The sequence below is a fragment of the Chrysoperla carnea genome, chromosome 4, assembly GCF_905475395.1.
Source record: "Chrysoperla carnea chromosome 4, inChrCarn1.1, whole genome shotgun sequence".
Taxonomy (NCBI): domain Eukaryota; kingdom Metazoa; phylum Arthropoda; class Insecta; order Neuroptera; family Chrysopidae; genus Chrysoperla; species Chrysoperla carnea.
Window position 1 is genome coordinate 70542032 of NC_058340.1, and position 20786 is coordinate 70562817.

At 27.1% G+C, this 20786-nt stretch overlaps 1 protein-coding gene across 1 annotated transcript in view; it reads left to right on the plus strand.

The window, feature by feature from the left end:
* LOC123299318 (paired box protein Pax-6) overlaps window positions 1–20786 on the plus strand; it is a 111225-nt gene that overhangs the window by 14040 nt on the left and 76399 nt on the right. Inside the window, exon 3 of the mRNA XM_044881682.1 lies at window positions 114–294. Coding sequence (XP_044737617.1) covers window positions 114–294 — 181 coding nt within the window. The remainder of the gene's footprint in view (window positions 1–113; window positions 295–20786) is intronic.

A 20786-nucleotide genomic window follows, 5' to 3' on the forward strand; every position in this document is an offset into this window, starting at 1 on the left:
GTTTTTTTTCAAATCCTTCTGTAATTGAAAGAATTTCTCTCATCACGAGAGAAAATATTATACAATATTAACTTTCTATGACTTTTCTTTGATTTTTCTTTTTCTTGTTACAGATATTATGAAACTGGCTCAATAAAGCCACGTGCCATTGGTGGTTCTAAGCCACGTGTGGCCACCACACCAGTTGTAAATAAGATTGCTGATTATAAACGTGAATGTCCATCAATATTTGCGTGGGAGATACGAGATCGATTATTATCAGAAGGTGTTTGTAACAATGATAATATACCCAGTGTAAGTACACAGCAACAGTTTTAATTGTAATTTATTTTTATTGAATAATTCGAGTCTTAGAATACAAAAATGAGTATTGAAATCTATTTTTTAATTTTTTTCCAAAAACAAAATTCGTTTTTTATGAGAAAAATTGATATTGACAAAATTAACGATTATTGTGTGGTTTTGATCAAATATTTGATCCAAAATCAATCACCTAGCCTCGTGTTTTTTAACGGAATTTTAGCAATTGATGCGAATGTATCCAGATCAGAGTTTTTTTTTCGGGGTAAATACCAGTCTACTTATAAAATTTAAATTTTGTAATTGTATTCAAATCGTAGTCGAGTATTTTTTTGGAATTCAATAAATGTTATTTAATAATGCTAGAAATTTATATGAAAAACTAATTCTCAAACTTTATTACATATAAGTAACTTTCTTTATTGATGTAACGTGTATGTATATAAAGTCTCCCTCAAGGGTAGTTTTTTTGTTAAATATATGACTCTCTTTCTCTGGTTGCAAAATGTTACAAAATATGTGGTATCATATCGATAAATAGACACATGTTTATTGTCACCAGAATATTGCTATAGGCAAGAAGTAAGCTATCTATTATTATTATATTTAACAAAAAAAAGTTCCTCCTAGATAAATATTTACATTAAATGACTATATTTCTATCTATACATACAAAATAATTGATAATAAAAGTTTTGGCCACAAACAAAAAAATTAAATAAATAATAAAATCGTTTTGATTTATTTAATAATAAATGTTTTTAAATCGGTATTTAATTGTATCTTTATATATTTAGGCTAATATTTATTTTTTTGTATTTGTACAAATGGATTCTAAGCAAATTTGAAAGGCTCGTGATCCCCACTTGAAATCTAGTGATCTTTAATGCTTTTTATGAATTTGAAGATACAGTTCTTTGAAAAAGACTTATGTAAGAATTCAGAGAACATTTACAAATTTCATTATGAAAATTAGTTATTTAACTTTTGATAGCATTCAACATTCAACATCACTAGTAATCAGAATAATGTAATGATTTAAATACAAAAAAAGAAATAATCGCTTTTGACACGCTAATCTTGGTGGAAGAAAATTTTCTTGAATTCTTTCCCCAAGATATTAATTCTAATCTTTCTCCAAAGTCTTCGTCGGATTAAAAAAAAAAAATAATTTGAACGAGATATAATTTATAAAAGTAGAAGTTTTGTACTTTTTAATTGATAGCAAGTCAACATTATCGAAAATGTATGCCTTTATCCATGATTTACTATTCACAACATGTTAAAATTCCAATTTTTGATAGTTAATTACTTTTAAACCTTTCGATTTTATACGTATGAGCTAACAATTCAAAACATATCAAAAATTCAGATTTTTATCTTTTTGTTTAATGATTAATACATACTTGAAACTTCGTGAGGGACTTCTTTTTGGTGTTTTTACCGTTTGGTATGACCTCGAACATGTCGTTTTTAAGTATTTTTGGTTTTCAATACGCTTTTCATACGCTTTTGATTTTACCGATAGCTTAAATATGACGTAGCCGTGTTCATTTGAGAACGCAGCGCTTTCGAAAAAAGTCGTAGAGAGAAGTACTGTAGACTCGAAAGCCGCACAGAGAAGGTCTATTGACTCGCCAAAAGGAAGCCACTCACGAAAATCAAAGTATGTATTAATCATCTTACAAAGCTTCCTTTTTGTCCCACTGTCTATAGGTTGTTACCATGCTCATTTGAAAACGCAGCATTTTCGGAAAAGTCCTAGAAACAAAGTTTGGTAGGCTCTTTAAAAGGAAGCCACTCACGAAATTTCATGTATATATTAATTATTTTACAAAACAGCCTTTCTGTCCGCACTCTATATTCGGAAAAAGTCGAAAAGACAAAGTTTGGTTGGCTCATCAAAAGGAAGCCACTCACGAAGTTTCAAGTATGTATTGATCATTTAACTAAAAAGATGCTGTCCCGCGGGTTAATACTGACCGGTCAACTTTAAGGATATTACAAAACGAGAATCAACTATAAAATATATGTAATTATACATTTGAATAAGCTGTATAATGGTGCAATTTTGTACTCAAAAATATGCCTATAAGCAAACTTACAAAATGATATCTAAATTAGATTTTAATAATCAAAGTTTATGCATAATTTACTATCAAAAAACTATATAAAACAGTAAGTAATTATATTTCATTTATGACGTCAAAATCAATTTACTCTTAAAATATTCATAACTTAATTACAGTAAAACTTATACATAAGTACCTCTAAATAATATTTATACATATTTATAAACAATCCAATAAATAATCTGTTATAAGTGTAATTTTATAGTAGTTCATTTGAAGTGCTTGTATATTTGAACTTACAACAACTAAACATGAAATGTTGTTCAAACTTTTTTGATGTATAAAAGGCCGTTAAATTAAGATACAATTTGTATTACCAACAACTGTCAATAAACATTACATGGAAACTATTGAAAAACAGAAATGTATTTTTATCAAAAGAAAACTAGGGTGCTTGTCTCTCCTCCGTTCTAGTATTACTTAACTCGTCAATTGTATTTAATTTTGATATATATGTTATATATAAAAGTTATTCAGTGTAAAATAGTCTACAGGTTGGAACACAATCTAGCAATATTCAGTGCTCCATTATTCACATATTGTATTAAAACCTACAAAATTTGAAGAAGTTCAAGTAAAATATTCCATTTTTAAAAACATTAAGTTAACGTTTATTAAGTTCTGTTCGATATTAAATTGTCGATAGTTATTGGTTTCGTTGGAAAATTAACAAATTGAGTTTTTAAAAATTGCCTTATAATTTGTATTTTGAAAAGTGATATTACGTCTCTTTTTTCTGAAAAACTAAAGTTGTTTAGGTCGTAATAAATTTTGATAATTAGATGAAAACTGACTATTGACTTTTCTTAAAATAATAAATAATCGTATTATAGGATAACGTGCATCTTGGCGAGTGAAAATTTCCGTGAATTTTTAATATTTTTGACATCTAAGAATTTCTTCATCAAAATAATTTTTTTTAATTTTAGCGCAATGGACGAGATGTAATTTATAAAAGTAGAAGTTTTTTATGCGTTCATTCAACATTTACACGTATGAATTAAGGATTTCAAAATTGAGTTAAAAAAATGTAAACTATACCTGAAAGACCCTGTTGATTTTCTCATTGAATGGAAATCAAAAGATGTATACTTCATTTTACATTTTAATGTGCTGTACCACATTTGCTACCCCAGTCTTTTATAATTGCGATAGTTTTCCTAACATTTTATCAATCATTCATTCAATATTTTATCAATAATCATTGGCATACGAAAACGATACTTTAACGACATTAGTAACCCAAGTCTATGCTAGATAACACCTAGTTCTTTCTTTCTAACGCTAGATAGAGTCTTTCTTAAAAGCATTAAAATCACATACATTTCTTTAATGTCCGGTCAACTTTAAGATCAGCATTTTATATCTGTCAACTTCTTTATAAAATAATTCTAATTTTCTACAGTAAAAAAACGATCTTACTTGAATTTTTTGAAGATTTACAAGAATACAAAAGCCAGCCTGTAAATAAAATTGCCTATAACATAAAAGTAAAATTGTATCATATATGTAATATATATAGTTTAATAGTAAAACTAACTATATTTAGTAGCAATTGGCAAATAAAACTAAATAAGGGGAAATAACGTATTGAAAGGCAGAGCAGAATACAAGACCACTTGAATACTTACAAACTTGTCTCAATTACATGGAGTGTACATCTGTTATCTAATGTGTATGATAACAATATGTATATATATATAAATAAATGTATGCTATAATTATATATTATATGTTTATGTTACATAATAATAATGTTACATACTTTATCTGTAAGGTTAAAAGATCTTTACTTACTCTCTCCTTACTTATTTATACTTAATTTAATGACCCTAAAGCCAGTCAAGTTAATTTTATTTCTGGTTGTATTCAATTACTTTTATTTTTATTTTTACACAGGGGCTTGCTTGAATGATGAAAATCATCATTGAAAAACTATTATTATTATTATTATTATTAATTTTTATTTGGCGAAATGTCATTTAAATTAAATGAGTTTTACTTTAAAGCGAGTTAAATTCAAGGCTCCTTGCAAAATTAGAAAATAAAAGTTTCGATTGCACAATAAATTATTTCTGTCCGAAATTAAAATTTATTATAATTTTATTCTTTAAAATACGTTAGAAAATACCTTAGGTTTTTTAACGGAATATTTAGGAGAAAAACAGTAGCTTTTAAGAAAACATACTTTGGAAAAAATCGGAGTACAGGAAAGACATCTTTCCTTGGAAAGTTGTGAAGAACAAAAAAAGAATTTTGATATAAAGAAATAGGCCGTTGAGGTAAAAAAAGAAAAAAAAATGAGACTATCTAAAATCAGATTCGCTCGAAACTATACGAGAGAACACGGTTTTATCGCGAAAATATCGTTTTTTTTGCCATTTATTTTCTTGGCTTGTATGACTCTCAGAAAATTCGTTCTGGTCTCAAATTTTAGCTTTAAATGATAATTTTCTTTTCCACATTTGCGAAAATGCGAAAAAGATGCTTCGAAAAAGTCGTGTGCGATCGGTAATTGGTAAGAAAAATGGAAAATTACCAATTTTAATGGTAGTTTGTAAATAACTGTGTTTCTTTGCGTTTTCATAGTTTCATAATGCATCTACTCTTAACGAAGAAAATTATTTGATGATATTTTGCTAAAAGTCCACAATTAAAAAAGGACATCTTTAATAAAGACATCTCTTGTTGCATAAAGAGGGACGATTATTAGAAACACAGGCAGATAAACTGACGAAAAAAACAAATTTATTTCGCTATTAATTTCATATTTTCATTTTATGAATAAATAAATCAGTTTCCATATTCATCACAGAAAAAAAAGAAAATACATTGAACATAGAAATAAAATTATTGGAGAAAAATTATCAAAATTTTATCCTCAATAACAAAATTTTATTTTATTTTTCCAAACATATATATCTAGTATTTTATACCAAATTAATGTAATGCCATGAATATTTTGTTGTCATATTTTTTTTCCTACATTTTTTTTTTGTATTTTTTTCCTACTTTTTTTTTTTTTTGAATATATAATGAAGTTTTATTTGAATAATTTTTTTTAATTTACTTTTTTTTTTTGTGTATATAGAACGGTATGAGTTTTATTTTATTTTTTACTTTTTTTTTGCATTTAGTTGTTTTTCAAATTGTGTTTGACTACACAGCTAGTCCATATATATTTATAGCTGCAACCCATTTTAAAACACCATTTTAAATAATTGATATTATGTATAGTTGTTAAAATGGATGGTTCGTTGTGTGTGACTATTCAAAGTCATAAAACATTGTTATTGTGACATCTATAGGTGATTATAAATTCATTATAATTGCAAAATAAAAACCTAAAAACTTTTGGGCTTTATATATAGTAAAAAATTCCTGAATTGAAATTAACACGTTAAAATCTGACGAAGAGTTTACATGAAATTAATCATAAAAAATTGGAAATTTAACTTTTTGTGAATACATATATTTTTGATGATATTGTTTCACCTTTTTTATAGATTAGACAGTAGAAAACTTCTACTTTTATAAATTAAATCGCGTATATTTAGTGAAAATTAAAAAAAAATTGTCTGACGAAAAGTTTTGTAACTATCTCAATTCAAAAGATACAAAATTCGATGATTATTTATAATACTTTTCGATCGACCCAAAGATAAGAAATCAAATTTTGTATTTTAGAACCTTAAATGTAACTTTCCCTGTAAATTTAAAACTTAGAGAAACAACAAGATTAATTTATCAAACTTTTACTTTCAATATCTTTCCTTATTTAAAAACTAAACGATAGGTGTCGTGGGACACCCAGTAGGAACAATTTTCCTTTCGTATCTTCGTTTATTATAAATGTAGCGCTAAATGTTTTATTTAGAAGACATTTTTCTGAATATTGAAGGTATTAATTTTATAGAAATCCTATAAATACTTTAATTATACAGTTACTTTTACTGTATGAATTAATTCTAATATTAGTTTAAAAAAGATTTACTTTTGATTTAGTAGTCAACCTAATATGTTCGTACATTGCCAAAATTTGGTTTGATCAGGATATTTATTATGGCATAAAATAAAATTTCCTAGAACTGACTTTAAATTATTTCAATTTTCTTTAACTTCTGATAACTTACTTTCACAACTCATTTTTTAAATGAAAAAACATAAAATTTTGGCAAAAAATACAAAATGACAAATTATAAAAATATTGCCTGCAAAAGTTTAAGTTTCCTTACCTCCCAATCAGCAACCAAATCAGAACGATATTGTGCGATAAGGAACATAGTTCCAACATGTTTAATTTGACTAATAGATATCATTCTAGATATATGAAGAAAAAAAAAAACGATAGTTAACGAACTCAAATTTCGTTAATGGTACTTCAAATCTAAAAAACTGAAACATAATTTTTTTTTCAAAGATTAGAACGCTTCTAATTTGACAGTTTTTGGAGCCATCCCATGCATTACGTATAATGTTTGGTATTACAATCAATATATAACATGCTATAATACTCTCAAAACTAAATGATTCATTTAATAAAAAAATGTAGGTATATATGTGTTTTGAACAGAACATAGAACTTGTTGTTACTGAATTTGATTGTTTTAAACTTCTGTTGTAATTTATTATATCCTGATTGGAACACATACATACACATAGACACACACACACAATCCCACTCCAATACAATTCAAGTGACTATTTTTAAATGCTCTCAATACAAACAAATGTTCAAACATTTTTATATAAATAGTCGACAAAAATACGTGTGTGATATATATTTTATATACATAGTTCGATACTTGTTCAATCAAAACAATTACGTCCGAAAAAAAGTATTTTATGAGTTGAAAAAAAGTTTCTATAGACTTACAAAAAAATGGAAGATTTTAATAATAAATATGGTGGACGCGCAGATAAACACATATATGATATACTGGTTCTATATACCACACAATTTAATTGCTCTTCCACCATATTTTTACTGCATCTACATATAAAGCAAAAATGGATTATCGATAAGGCCAAGTCGGTACGTGTCTACAGGCGCGGGGTTACAAAGGGGCACACATGGAAGTTTTAAAACTAATATAAAATAAATTGTGTAAGTATACACAAATTTACAGTCCGTTGATATTGCATGACACATGTATGACTAGTCTAATTCAAATAATTTCTACAGGAAGGGATAATTTTAATAAAAATGAACAGCAAGCCTTTGAACTCTCAATAATCAAAAAGAGAAATCTCACAGCAGATGAATCTACTGAAAATTACTCGGAAAATATTCAGAGTGTCAGTATATCCAGTAATTATAGACGGACTTGTGATTGAACTTCAAAATAGGGGAAAATTTTACAGTAAATTTTCGTTTTTAAGCAATTAGATCAATTTGAATACTGAAAAAAATTAAATTAGAGCGAATATGTAAGTAGCGATGTTTACTTTTGATTTAGGAAAGTGCTTTTGTGTTGAATGTATCCATCTGCGTTCAAACAACCAAAGCGATCTTGAAACTTAAGAACTAAGGTCTTTATTGACAGATTTTTATTACGGGGGGAGGAGGTGGCTATTTTTTGAAACTGCCTACGTCGAAAAATTTTATAAATTCGCTTTTGATATATAGTTATTCATATCTAACAGACACTTATTAATTAAAGTGAGAATTATTATGACGCCAAAAAGAATGCCATTTTCGAAAACCTAGAAATAAAACTCTTAAAAACTTGATTATCTGTCAAAATTTCAAAAAGAAATGAGTATGTAAGCACCTAAAGACTTAAAGATATTATGAAATTTATATTACTATTTTCGGTCAAAAATGATAAGGTGTTGAAAATGCTACAAGATAAAAAATCATTATCAAAAGTAATTAAAAAAAGATAGTGCAACAACTTGTTCTAATGTATAAAGTCGAGCAGAAAAGATTCATTGAAGTTATATTCGAATTGTTCAAGATATAACAAATTGGAATCTAGTGATCTCCAACATCCTTTAGAGGATATGGAACTCCTCATCATCATTTTCAGTCAAAGATAAAAATTTTTGTATAAGAAAATTAATGAAAACAGTTTGATTAGATTTATGATTTGTTTCATAAAAACTATCGATACATTTAATTTTATTTAAACTACTTAAAAATTCTTTGATCGTATTTTACAACACATCACCTAATTTTTCCCATTCAGCACAATTTTTTTTTTGCCGAACTAAATTCAAACATTCTTTTACAAAACTATACTACACCACTAAATTGTAAAATAAATAAACAAGTCGTAATTGAATTTTATCGAATTTTTCGTTTATGCTACGTTGAGGCATTTTCTATTGTGTTATTGTATTTATTTTCTCTCTTCTAAATAAATTTGAAGATAACAGCATTTCAACAATAGTAGAGATAGCGTCTACAAATTATTTGATTATATTGAAAGCACGTACCTACTATAATTTTTTTCAATTTTATGTGATCTTTATATAGAAAGAATCTTTCAAACATCAGCAATAAATATTAACAATTTGATATTGTAAAGAATAAGCTTTTATTCAAGGTAACAAAATTAAACGAGGAATATTGAATTATTTGAAGTTGAAATAATGATTTCAAAATATATATCTTAAGGTTGATCTTTAGTTTTTCTATGAGGATCAAATTTCTAATTTAAAGTGTTATTGTATCTCTGACCGTTTAGGATGTAAATTAGTCATTAAAGAAACCTGTGCAACTATTGTTTAAGTTATTATTTGATTGGTTAACTACAAAATGAGATATTTATGTGTATAGATTAAAATGTCCCACCCTGTACATATGTTTAATAATAATAATAATAATAAACAATACATAAATTCTTAGAAAATAATAAAACAATTGATATTATTATTAAATTAAGACATAAAATGATATTTATGACGATAATTCATAGAAATTATAACATACGAACATACATTTATGTACATATATAACATAATATAATCTAAATCATAGTTTTATTATATACATACATAATATATTGTTAAATTTAATTACATTTAAACTAAATAATAAATATCTACATGTATACATATACATAAAACATGTTAGGCAAGGGCCAGATGTAGCATTTGAGAGCAACTTTAAAATGGATATAAAAATAAATAAATAAATAAATGGATATATAATAGAAATTTAAAAGGTGGTTATCAAAAGCATGTATAAAACCTTTTTAAAAAAAAAGAAAATATTTATTTCTGTGAACTTTAGAAAGAGTTTGTTATTGTTCAATATCTTAAGAGTTGAAAATTTCAAGGAAATGAAGAACAACCTGAATTGTTCGGATAAAATCTAGACCGTGAGAAAGGGTGCTTCAAAAATGATTAATACATACTTGAAATTTCGTGTGTGGCTTCCTTTTCGCGAGTTTACCAAACGTCTCTTCAATGAGCACGATGATGTCATATTTAAACTATCGGTCTGAAAAAATGAAATGGGACATTTGTCGGACACTATGACCACTTAATTACATTAATAATTATTTAACAACTCTGAAAAATTAACTACGTAGGTATGTATTGACAGACGAAAATACTAAAGTACGGAAAGTTCGAGGTCATAGAGCAAGTCCATCGATGTTTAAAATTGATTTAAAATTTAAAAAAAAGTCACGAAAATTTTCACACGGGCGGAATCAGAATACGCTTATTTATTATTTTTTAATTTCTGTTTCTATCTATTTAATTGAATTAACTACATTTAGCCCTAGACCAAATTGATTTAGTATATCATACAAGAAAGTCTATAGATAATATACATGTAAAGAAATAACTTGTATCTATGGTGGTTGTTAGTTAACCATTATTGTTATAAAGAAGATATACCTACATAGTTTATAGTGAAGACTATGAAGACTGAAGATTGAAGACTGACTATTCAACATACATCTCTATAGTTATTATTTAAATGATGATGTATTTTATGTTAAGTAATTATCGATTAAACATGAAAGTATCGTACGTTCTACAAGATGCTGTTGCAATATTCACAGAAATATTATTTATAATCCTGGTGTTGTTTATAAGCAAATATTGTAATTGTTCAATACACTTCTATATAGCTGCTCGTAATTTATATCTCTAAAATTTCGTGGGATCAGGCGTTTTCTTTCACAATTGGACAGATATCCGTTGATAGTTATACGTTGGCCCTAGTTTTATAGTGGTACTTTTGGAGTGATAACCACCCCTTCTAGGATAAGGAAAAATATATGTTAAAAATGGCAACGGGAATCGATACCCCGGTGATATCTAACCATCTGTGCAGTGCAATTTAAGTATATTTCGAAAATTCAAAACTTTGTGAGTTATTGGCGATTGAAATTCAGAGTATTTAACCTTAAATAACTGAAAAATTGGACGTATTTTGAAAAAAGTATATTCTCTCTCTTTTTCTCCTTTTCTCCTTTCTTCAAATTATTTGAAATAAAAGCTGCCCTGAATTGTCGAATTTATCTGAATATGAAACAAATTTCTTTATTTACTGGAGAATTTATGTTGATATTGTAAATCGGCAGAAACTTCTCGATTTTTGGAACTTTCCGCTCAAATATGGAGAAGTGGCTACCTTTTTCTTAGCAAGTAGAGTAATTTGAAAGTTTCCTATTCAATTTTAGAAATATATATTCAACTTGATAACAAAAACACTGCATCCTAAATAAAAATCTATGTAAAATCGACAATGTTTTACAAAATTGTATGAGTACTAACTGAATACTGATATACTGATTTTGTTTTCATTTGGTAACTACATCCATACTATACGTAAAGATAGATATTTGAATTGAATTCATTCTGGTACTCATTGATGACAAATCAATTGAATCCACTTACAAGTACAACATAGTCATATAGTCAACATATCTATCTATAAGTAGAGTTTTAGAATCAATTCAATATATCGTTATATCATCATCATTAAAGGAAAATACTACTTACATTACTATTATACTACATTACATACTGTGCTAGTACTGTATACGTTACTAGCTAGCTGCTAGTAAAGTACTAGACTAGTTACTACAAAACAAACAAATCAACTTAACTATAGATATATCTGCTGTAAGTTTGCTTTTTTTTTTTATAGATGAATACGTCAAAACCAGAAATAAAATTTATTTTAAGAAAATATTAGAATGTTAATTTGTATATGTATATATCTTGATTATATATGGGTTATAAATTTATATTTTGAAGTAAAAACAAAACGGTATAAGATATCAACATTTACACGATAACTCAGAAACGAAAAAAGATATCAAGCTGAAATTTTTATAGCGTACTTAGGACTTTGAAAATTGAGCATCAGTTCGTAAAAGAGCAACATAGGTCTTTAAACAACTTTTCTTTGAAACATTTTTTCGTAAACATCACTTTGGGGTCTATTTTCTCCAAGACCATAAAAGATAGGGAATTGAAAATTTGCTGGTAGGTTCAACTAGAGGTTATGTGAAACATTCTCGAAAAATGAAACAAAATTCTTTTGAAAACAATAACGTTGGTTTTTTAAACTCTTCACTGACATTCAACACTTTCTATACAAGGTATTTCAACAATTAACTCAGTCAATTGTTCGTTTTTACTTAAGTTCTTACTCGCTAGCACTCGACAGTAATCTGTGCAACAAATCATCTCAAAATTTGCAATTTTCGGGGTGACACAAAAATTCAATACTTGATCGACAAATTTATTTGTTCATTCCATTATCAGTCAAATTGGAGTATAAAAAGATATGCAGAAGTCAAATTACTAATACTAAAAAAGAAATTAGTGGTTTTAAATGGAAACATGGCATTTCTCTCAATTACTTTATATTAGCACTCCTATCAATAATTGTAACAAAATTTACTATTGTGATGTTCTGAGATAAGAAGAATTTTAATGTATATATTATATATATTATAATATGTATATTGTATTATAAGAATATCAATTGTTTTGCGCAAACTCATTAATGCATTCACGCATGTATATTTGTGTTTATATCAAAAACATAATGAAATATACAAATGGAGAAACTGAAATCTGATGGAGGTATTTTTTTTATTTATTTTATACTATGTGTGATAATATTATATACATAAGTTTTATATTCCAAGTTCATGATATAATTTACAAATATTGAGTATAAAAAGTTCAGTATTTGTTTTATAAATTATGAAAATAAGCAAATTATGTTTGTTTTTTAAGAAAGTAAATATTATTCATGGAAATTGAAATGAACCTCATAAAGTTTTCTTGGATTTATTATTATATTTTTTTTTTTTAATCGTAAATATAGTATTTTTTTTAACTACATATTTGGCCTCTCTTCAGATTTGATTGAAAAACTCCAGATATTGTCTAGTTTTTCTCTATTCCGATTTTAGTAAATCAATAGATTTTACTATTATTTGTCGCATATTCAGGTAAATTCGGTACCTTTTGGTATTTGCAGAATATTTTATTCTAATAGCTTCAAAATTTTGGATACTTAGCTTAAGAACGTTCCACAAAAAATCACGTTTTCTTAAGACCATCGTTAAATCGTTTATATATATTCATTCGCATTAATGCCCTTTATAGGAAGGTATATTTTTTAATATCTCTTACGATGTAAAATTTCAAAAATTATGATACATATGTAAAAATTTTACTCTTAATTTTTATCTAACTTTCCAAACTTCTAACAGAATTCACCCTCAAAATTTGAAAGTCTCAAATATTTTCATACATTAATTATTTGGGAAATATCCTTAATCAGAAATTATTTTATCCTATTAATTGGAAAATTCTTTCGTTCTTGAACCATAAATATATAACAATTTTAAATATACTTTGATTTTAAACAAATTAGGTTTGATAGAAATTAGATTCATTTCTAAAATTGAATATTATATACTATTTCACCCTATAATGAAATAAATAAAATGTTAATATATTCCTAGTTATCCTGACATAATATGACACAATGTAACAACTCATACACATATAGACAGACAAGAATACAGGAATATCGTATACATGATTTAAATAATTGAAAAAAACTATACATTATATATATATAATATATATATATATAATATAATATTATATAATGATATAATATTAGTTATTATTACATACTATATAGATGTATAATACAATATATAATATAATATAACGCCCTATTTTGTGAACAAATGACAATACAATTCAATAAAAATAATGATAACAATAGTGGTTACGACGAAAAATAAAATATAAAAAAAAAGAAGTCTAACTGTTACAGAATGTTACAGGCATGACGCATCCTTTTTTTATGTAGCGATAAATTAATAATATTATTTAAATCGAATTCTTTGGTGATAAACAGTTACAAAGTTTTCTCGAATTGGTTGATCATTATAAAATATACTGAAAAGCATCGCACGCTTTGTGCAGCTAATTACAAAAGCGAGTTTTCTTAGTTTTTTTAAATTTTGATTTATTTTTAGTTCAGTCAGCTACAAAATCGTAATTTTTAATTTTGTATACTACTACTAGTCCTTCTCCTCCCTTAATCCCTCCTCCCAAGCGAAGGCGTTACAGTTTTGTAATGTACAAAACAATCCTTGAAGCTGGTTGTATGTCTTGTCAATATTTGAACTTAATCAATGAACTTCTTTTTAAGTTTTGAAGCATATCCCTTTCAACAACAATTGCAACCCCTTACTCTACTATAGTATGCATGAATTATACATAAAACCTTCTTCTTGAATCACTCTATCTATTAGCAAAAACAGCATCAAAATCCGTTGCGTAGTTTTCAAGAACTAAGCATACATAGGGACATGATAGGCACAGACAGCGGAAGGCAACTTTGTTTTATACTATGTATTGATTTATTAATATTATGGAATGTTATCTGCGCTTCCACCATCAAAGATTTTTTAGTTAATCATTAATTCTGATGATCACGATCAGAATAATCAGACAAACTTATTAATTTATTGTATTGTCATAAAAGCCAATAAAAGTGTGTTTAAAATAGATTGATTGACAGGCTTTTTCTTAAAACTTGAGCTAATAAATATTCTTATAACACCCAGTAATATATGATGATTTGAAACTATTATAATATATCTATACTAACGTAACAAGCAAGCGACGTTAAAGCCTATAGAGATACTACTACTATAGCACACACAGGCTCTAACAACAACAGGCAGGCAGGCTCTATACTAGCTAACAGTCAGCACAGACTGATATTCTTCGAATGTTTTACGCATCGTCGGATCTATTTTTGAATGAGAGCATTTAAGCGTATTGCACAATTCGTGAGCGGTCATATGTGAAATAGGTTGCAGCATTGCCAATGTCCGCTTTTATTTTATTTTATTTTATTTTTTTTCTTCTTTTTATAACAATAAAATCAGAGAAAAACGTTTGCTTGTGTTGGCTGAAGGGGGTGATGATGGAAAGAGACATTCAGAATGGGTGAAAATGGGGGGTGAAGGGTGCATAAGAACATAGACATTCAGACATATATAGAATAGTAAAAACTTAATATAATATTAGGAATTGTATTTCGTTCACCGAATATAAAATATTATTATTATTTTTTTTGTTGGAAAAATTGAATTGAATTTTTTTTTATTAAGAAAATTTTTCGAAGGTAAAATTTTATTTTTCTAGTTCGTACTTCCGTTATTGTAGTATGTAATCGTTTCCGATAATTACTATCTTAATTAAATCCGGTTTATTTATGTAGTTTTGTGGGGAAGAAAGTATGATGATAGTGGTCCCTTGAGAGTGAGAGATATTGTTAGAAAAAAAATCAAACCACAGAATGTTTTTTAATCTAGGGGATAGATTTTGAGGGGATGATAATTGACTATTTAAAAAAAAATTTTAGGGTTTATTATTTGTGTTGAGAGAAATATTGTGGATACAGTCTTTTAAGTATGCAAATTCTGTGTTTTCATCAGGTTTTATAGCAAATATATTAAGGTTGTTCGGTCAGGAGAACAAGAAAAATATCTTAATTTACAATTTGTTATTTATCAACTGTGTAAAAATTGGATATTTAATTTTAAATGTTATTTTTCATTTTGCTTTGAAAAAATTCGAAAAGGAAATATTTTGGCGTGAAGTTTTAAAGATTTTCCGAGTAAATAATAGTTGAAAATTCGCAAATTTAACTCTAGAATAATAAAATCTATTCTACTTATAGAATATTTAACTATTAACTTTGATGAATACTTAACCACTTATTGTGAGCATAGTTGTATCGTATAATTAGTAGTCGCCGTGTAACTTTAAGAAGGCTAAAGTCTATATAATATGTTTCTCTTTACGCTACGCTGATTCAATATACTTCAAAATTTAACACCTGTAGTTATTTTTTAAAAACCGATTTCTATATATTAGCATTCTTTGGAAGTGGCAAGGAATACAATGGAAGTTATGATGTAGATTACGAATAAAATTTCTTACGAAAAGGTTTTTTTTTATTATAAAAATAATAATTACTATCATCTTGGAAGATCTTTATATCAAAATAAGAGAGATATCAAAAAAATTGAATATGAAGATACCTTTTACCACAAAAAAAAAATACCATTAAAAAATTATTCAAGTATAAAAATTTCATACAATACATCTTTTATGCGACATGCAATATGTGCCCACTTCAAAAATCAGCTGTTTTAAATTTTGCCAAAAAAAGTTTATTCATATACCAAATCAAATAGAATTCGACATATTTTGCAAATATATATTGCTTTAACTCGTTTATTATTATTAACCGGCTCATACAAAGATCATATGGCCCTTCTTTGGCTCATTTCAAATTTGAAATTCGTTAATTTCAAACTGTTAGTTAAAGTAGTTGAAGTTTTCATCATTAAAGAGGTCCGAAGTCTCTAGGGAGGATATTTGAAAATGTGAAGAGCTTCCACGATTTACATTTTTTCTTTTGAAAGTTTCTGCACACTATAGTTTTTAAGCTATATCTATAAAAAGAATGATAATTTATAGGCAAACCTTTAGCACAGCTTGTGAATGTTAGCAATGGATTGCAAGCCGTTATACAAAATAATGACTTTTTAATAGAAATTGTTGATGCTTTACATTGAACGATTTAAAGAAGGATATCAAGATTTAAAAGGCCAAATTTTTGTTTCATGTGGGAACAGAGCCGTCAAGCTAGAGAAAGAACTCAAGCTACGTTATCCAAATATTAGTCCATGAACATTTTCTACACATGTTTCACCTCAAAAATATGCCTCCAAAGTCATTATATATAAACTTGACTATACACAATAGACAGTGATGGATTTAGGCCTAGGCCCGTGAGGCCCGGGCCTAGGGCGGCAGAATTTGAAGGGCGGCAAAATTTATGAAATGAAAAAATTTTAGAGTCACTTAAAAGTAAAAACAGAAAATATTCGATAGAAAATATTATAATCCAATTCATTAATCTACTTCTCAATCTGTGTGGGTAAGATGTTAATTTTTTAATCGATAAATGATATTCCTTATCGAGTAATGTTCTTTACTTTCTGTTCCTTTAGTGAGATTAATTTCACGTGTATGAAGCAATTTGAAATTATTTAATCCAAATGACTTCTCAATTTGTTTTTAGTGTGAAATAAAAATACCGACGATTTGTATGTCCATGATTAAAAAAAAAAAGTATGGAGGCAAAGAAAAAAGTATTGAAAAGTATTGGTTTTCTAGTCAATCTAATACTTTTTAATACTTTTTTCTTTGTCTCAATATTTTCTTTTATTCAGGGGTATTGAATATCGTTATAATTTTCATTTAAAAGTGCTAGAACAGTTTTTGTTTATAAATATAAATTTTTTTGATCATTTATCTGAAATAGACACGAATGAATTAAAAAATCTTGCCAATAAACTAATCAGTAAGTATCCTGATGATTTGGAAGGACGTTAGGCAATGAATGCATTCATTTACATTGTCAACTCAAAGATTCCTTGGCAAATATGGAAGATGTACGCTCTGCACAAAAAATATGCAATGTATTGCATGCACGGAATCTTCGAGAACTTTATCCGAATGTGGACATTGCTCTCCGTATTTTTTTGAATATTCCGGCTAGAAATTGTTCAGGAGAAAGATCTTTTTCTGCTCTTAAAAGGGTAAAAATCTATTTACGCGCAAGCATGGGCCAAGATAGACTTAATGCACTTGCATTACTGTCAATTGAAGCCCAAATAGTCCAAGAAATTAATTACGACGACATAATTGACGTTTTTGCACGGACCAAAGCGAAAAAGAAATTTTCAAATTGATTAATATTAAAAGAAATATGAATTATTTATCTGTCTAAAGTTTATATATAAATTTATCTGTCTTGTTTATCAGTAATATTTAAAAAATTATATTTCAATAAATTAAGTTACTTTAAAAAAAAAAACTGGATCAAAATTAATGAAATTCATTCTATCAAAAAGGACGGCGCATCGAACGGGGCCTAGGGCGGCAGCAAGCCTAAATCCGTCACTGACAATAGATATATGAATTCATCTATTTTAAATAATTACATAAATCGATTTTTACCAATTATTGATAATAAAATAAGTAATAGAGAATGAATGTGATGAAAATAAAATAGAATCAAAAACAAACAAATAAATAAAATCAAAACTAATAATTAATATTCTTCAATATATACAAATCATTGGTAGAGCTATATATATATATATATATATATAGTGCTACTAGCTATAGGTAGACATATCAAATTAATTTGAATAAAACATGATTGAATGTCTATAGACGATACGATATACAACATTAAAACAATAGAATTACAAATATATTAGGGATCAGGCCAAGTATTTGAGTAGTTACTTTTAAAACGTGTAGAAATTTAAAACACTGTTTCCCTTTCAGGCGGTCTGGAAAATGTTGTTTTGTGTGGCAAATTAATTAATGGAAAGTAATTCTCTAAGAAAAATATAATTGAATTAAAAAAAAGAACGAGAGTTGTCATTGGACACTCGGTACAAACTATGTTCCTTTCGTTGTATTTAATAACATTTTATGATGAATTATTATTAAAAAAATATATCATAAATCTTTCTTTATATGTGCATCTTTCTAATTTTACTGGCAAATTATCAAAGATCAGAATAATTTTGTTTTGATTACTGTTCATAGTAATCAAATTTTCCGAAATTGAAGCTACCCAAGATTAGTATCCAGAAGCTACCAAAGATTAGAATCAGAAGTTTAAATTAAAGAAATTAAAGAAAAAATTTAATCAAAAAAATCTATTTTCGTGGATAGGTTTCGATTTGACAACTTTCCGCGGTTCAAGCATCAATGAGGTTGAAGCATCGTAAGGACAATAAACAAACAAAAACATCGATCGTACACTTGTGCGAACAGGGAAACATTTCCAAAAGGACGACAATAAAAATATCTTTGAAAACATAAGTTGGCTCAAAATATCTTTAATATCTTTATTAGTGTTTTTCTCAAAAACTTACACCCATATTGAATCCAGATACTCAATTCTGTTTTTATTTAAATTTCATCTTCAAAGAAGAGCTTTTGTAGGACAAATCGTCAACTATTAAGATTTTCGATGTTGTTACAATAGCGACATTTACAACAGCATCTAAGATTGTTAACCATTCAAATATGACTATCAAATTCTACGATCGACTCTAGACCTAATATACATATACAAACAAGTTGAAGTAAGCAATCATATTAACGTATCATCTACCTGTTTTATAAATTAGTGTTCGAATGTGAATGTTTTCTATCGATATATACTATAATATAACTACACTACTAAACAACAACAATAGTAAAACAATTTTGTAATATCGAAAATCAACGTTGGTATAATGAAAATATATATACATATACAATCGAAATAGGTTTTATATATTAATACAAAACAGTTGTATATAATAAAATATAATACAAAATCACTCAATTGTAAGATATCGAAAAAGGATTCAGTACCAATGAAATAATTCGAATAGAAACATTTTTACTTTTATTAAAAATAATTTGCAAAAAAGTAAGTTAATAATATTTTCGATACTGATTATAAATTTAGGCTACTTAGAACAAGGCTACTTTTTCAGTTAAACATGAAACATAATTGACTGAATAACTCAAACCTATGTATGCCTATGACGTAAAAAATTCCTTAAAAATATTAAATTTAATTGGTATCTATCCAGATCTTATCGGGAGACTCTAGAAATCGTATGGTCTTAACAAAAATTCTTTATAATCCTCAATAAATAAAGACTTCATATTCCGGTAAATTCGGCAGTTCGGGTCCTTTATTTAAATTATTGAACGGGAATTATAAAACATGAAAATTATTGTAGAACTTATCTCTCAATTTACCGGGACGTTAAAATTGACATCTCTCATTAAATTACGGCATTAAATTTTTACCGAAGAAAAATATTGTACTCAGAAACTAATTATTATATTATATTGGAACTAATTAAAAGAAATAATGTCAGTATATCATTTTTGCGTATAGTCTTTTTAAAGACACGTACATCAAACTCTCCAATAACCAGACATTTCCTTTTCCCTTTGTAAAATTTTTCCCAAATAAATTACAATAAAAAACCAATATTCTAAAGCATCCTCTCTTTATCCAAACAAAACAAAGCACGAAACAAAACAAAAAAACGCCACCCATATCATGTTTGATAAAAAAAAAAAACAAAAAAATAAATTGAAATGTAAAATCAAACCACTCGTCAATATATAAAACATATACATATATAATAGTATACATTCTCTATTATATTGAATGATGACGTTACCGTTGATGATAATGACATTTCTCATCACTATGTGCGCTACTGTACATACATACATATCTATAAAACAAAAACATAGAGAATATCATGGGTTTTCCATTAAGTATGATAAAACTTTAAACTTAAATTACACAGTTTTTGTTTGAGATATCATATAATTTTTTTTTAAATTTATTTGAAAGAGTATTTTAAAATAATTTGTATCATACATAAATGATTCTTGCCAAACAAACAGCTTCAAATGCTCTTAAAACTAACAATACCATCGTTGATATCGAACCAAATCGAGCTCCCAAAAAAGATACAGGCTATATAAACAGCGCCATTCTACTTTCAAATCAAGGCAGAGCAAGACCGTCTTCGGTGCCTTTTTTCCAAAAATTAACTTGTATTTCAATCCACACTTATAATGCAAAATTGTTTTTTGCATTTGGCATTTAAGCGTCCTTTGCTACCTGGTGCCTAGAGCACCCGCTCCACTTGCTCTACCCTTGGTCTGGCGCTGTATATAAGGACGGTAACACACAATTACAAATAAAATTTAAAAAAT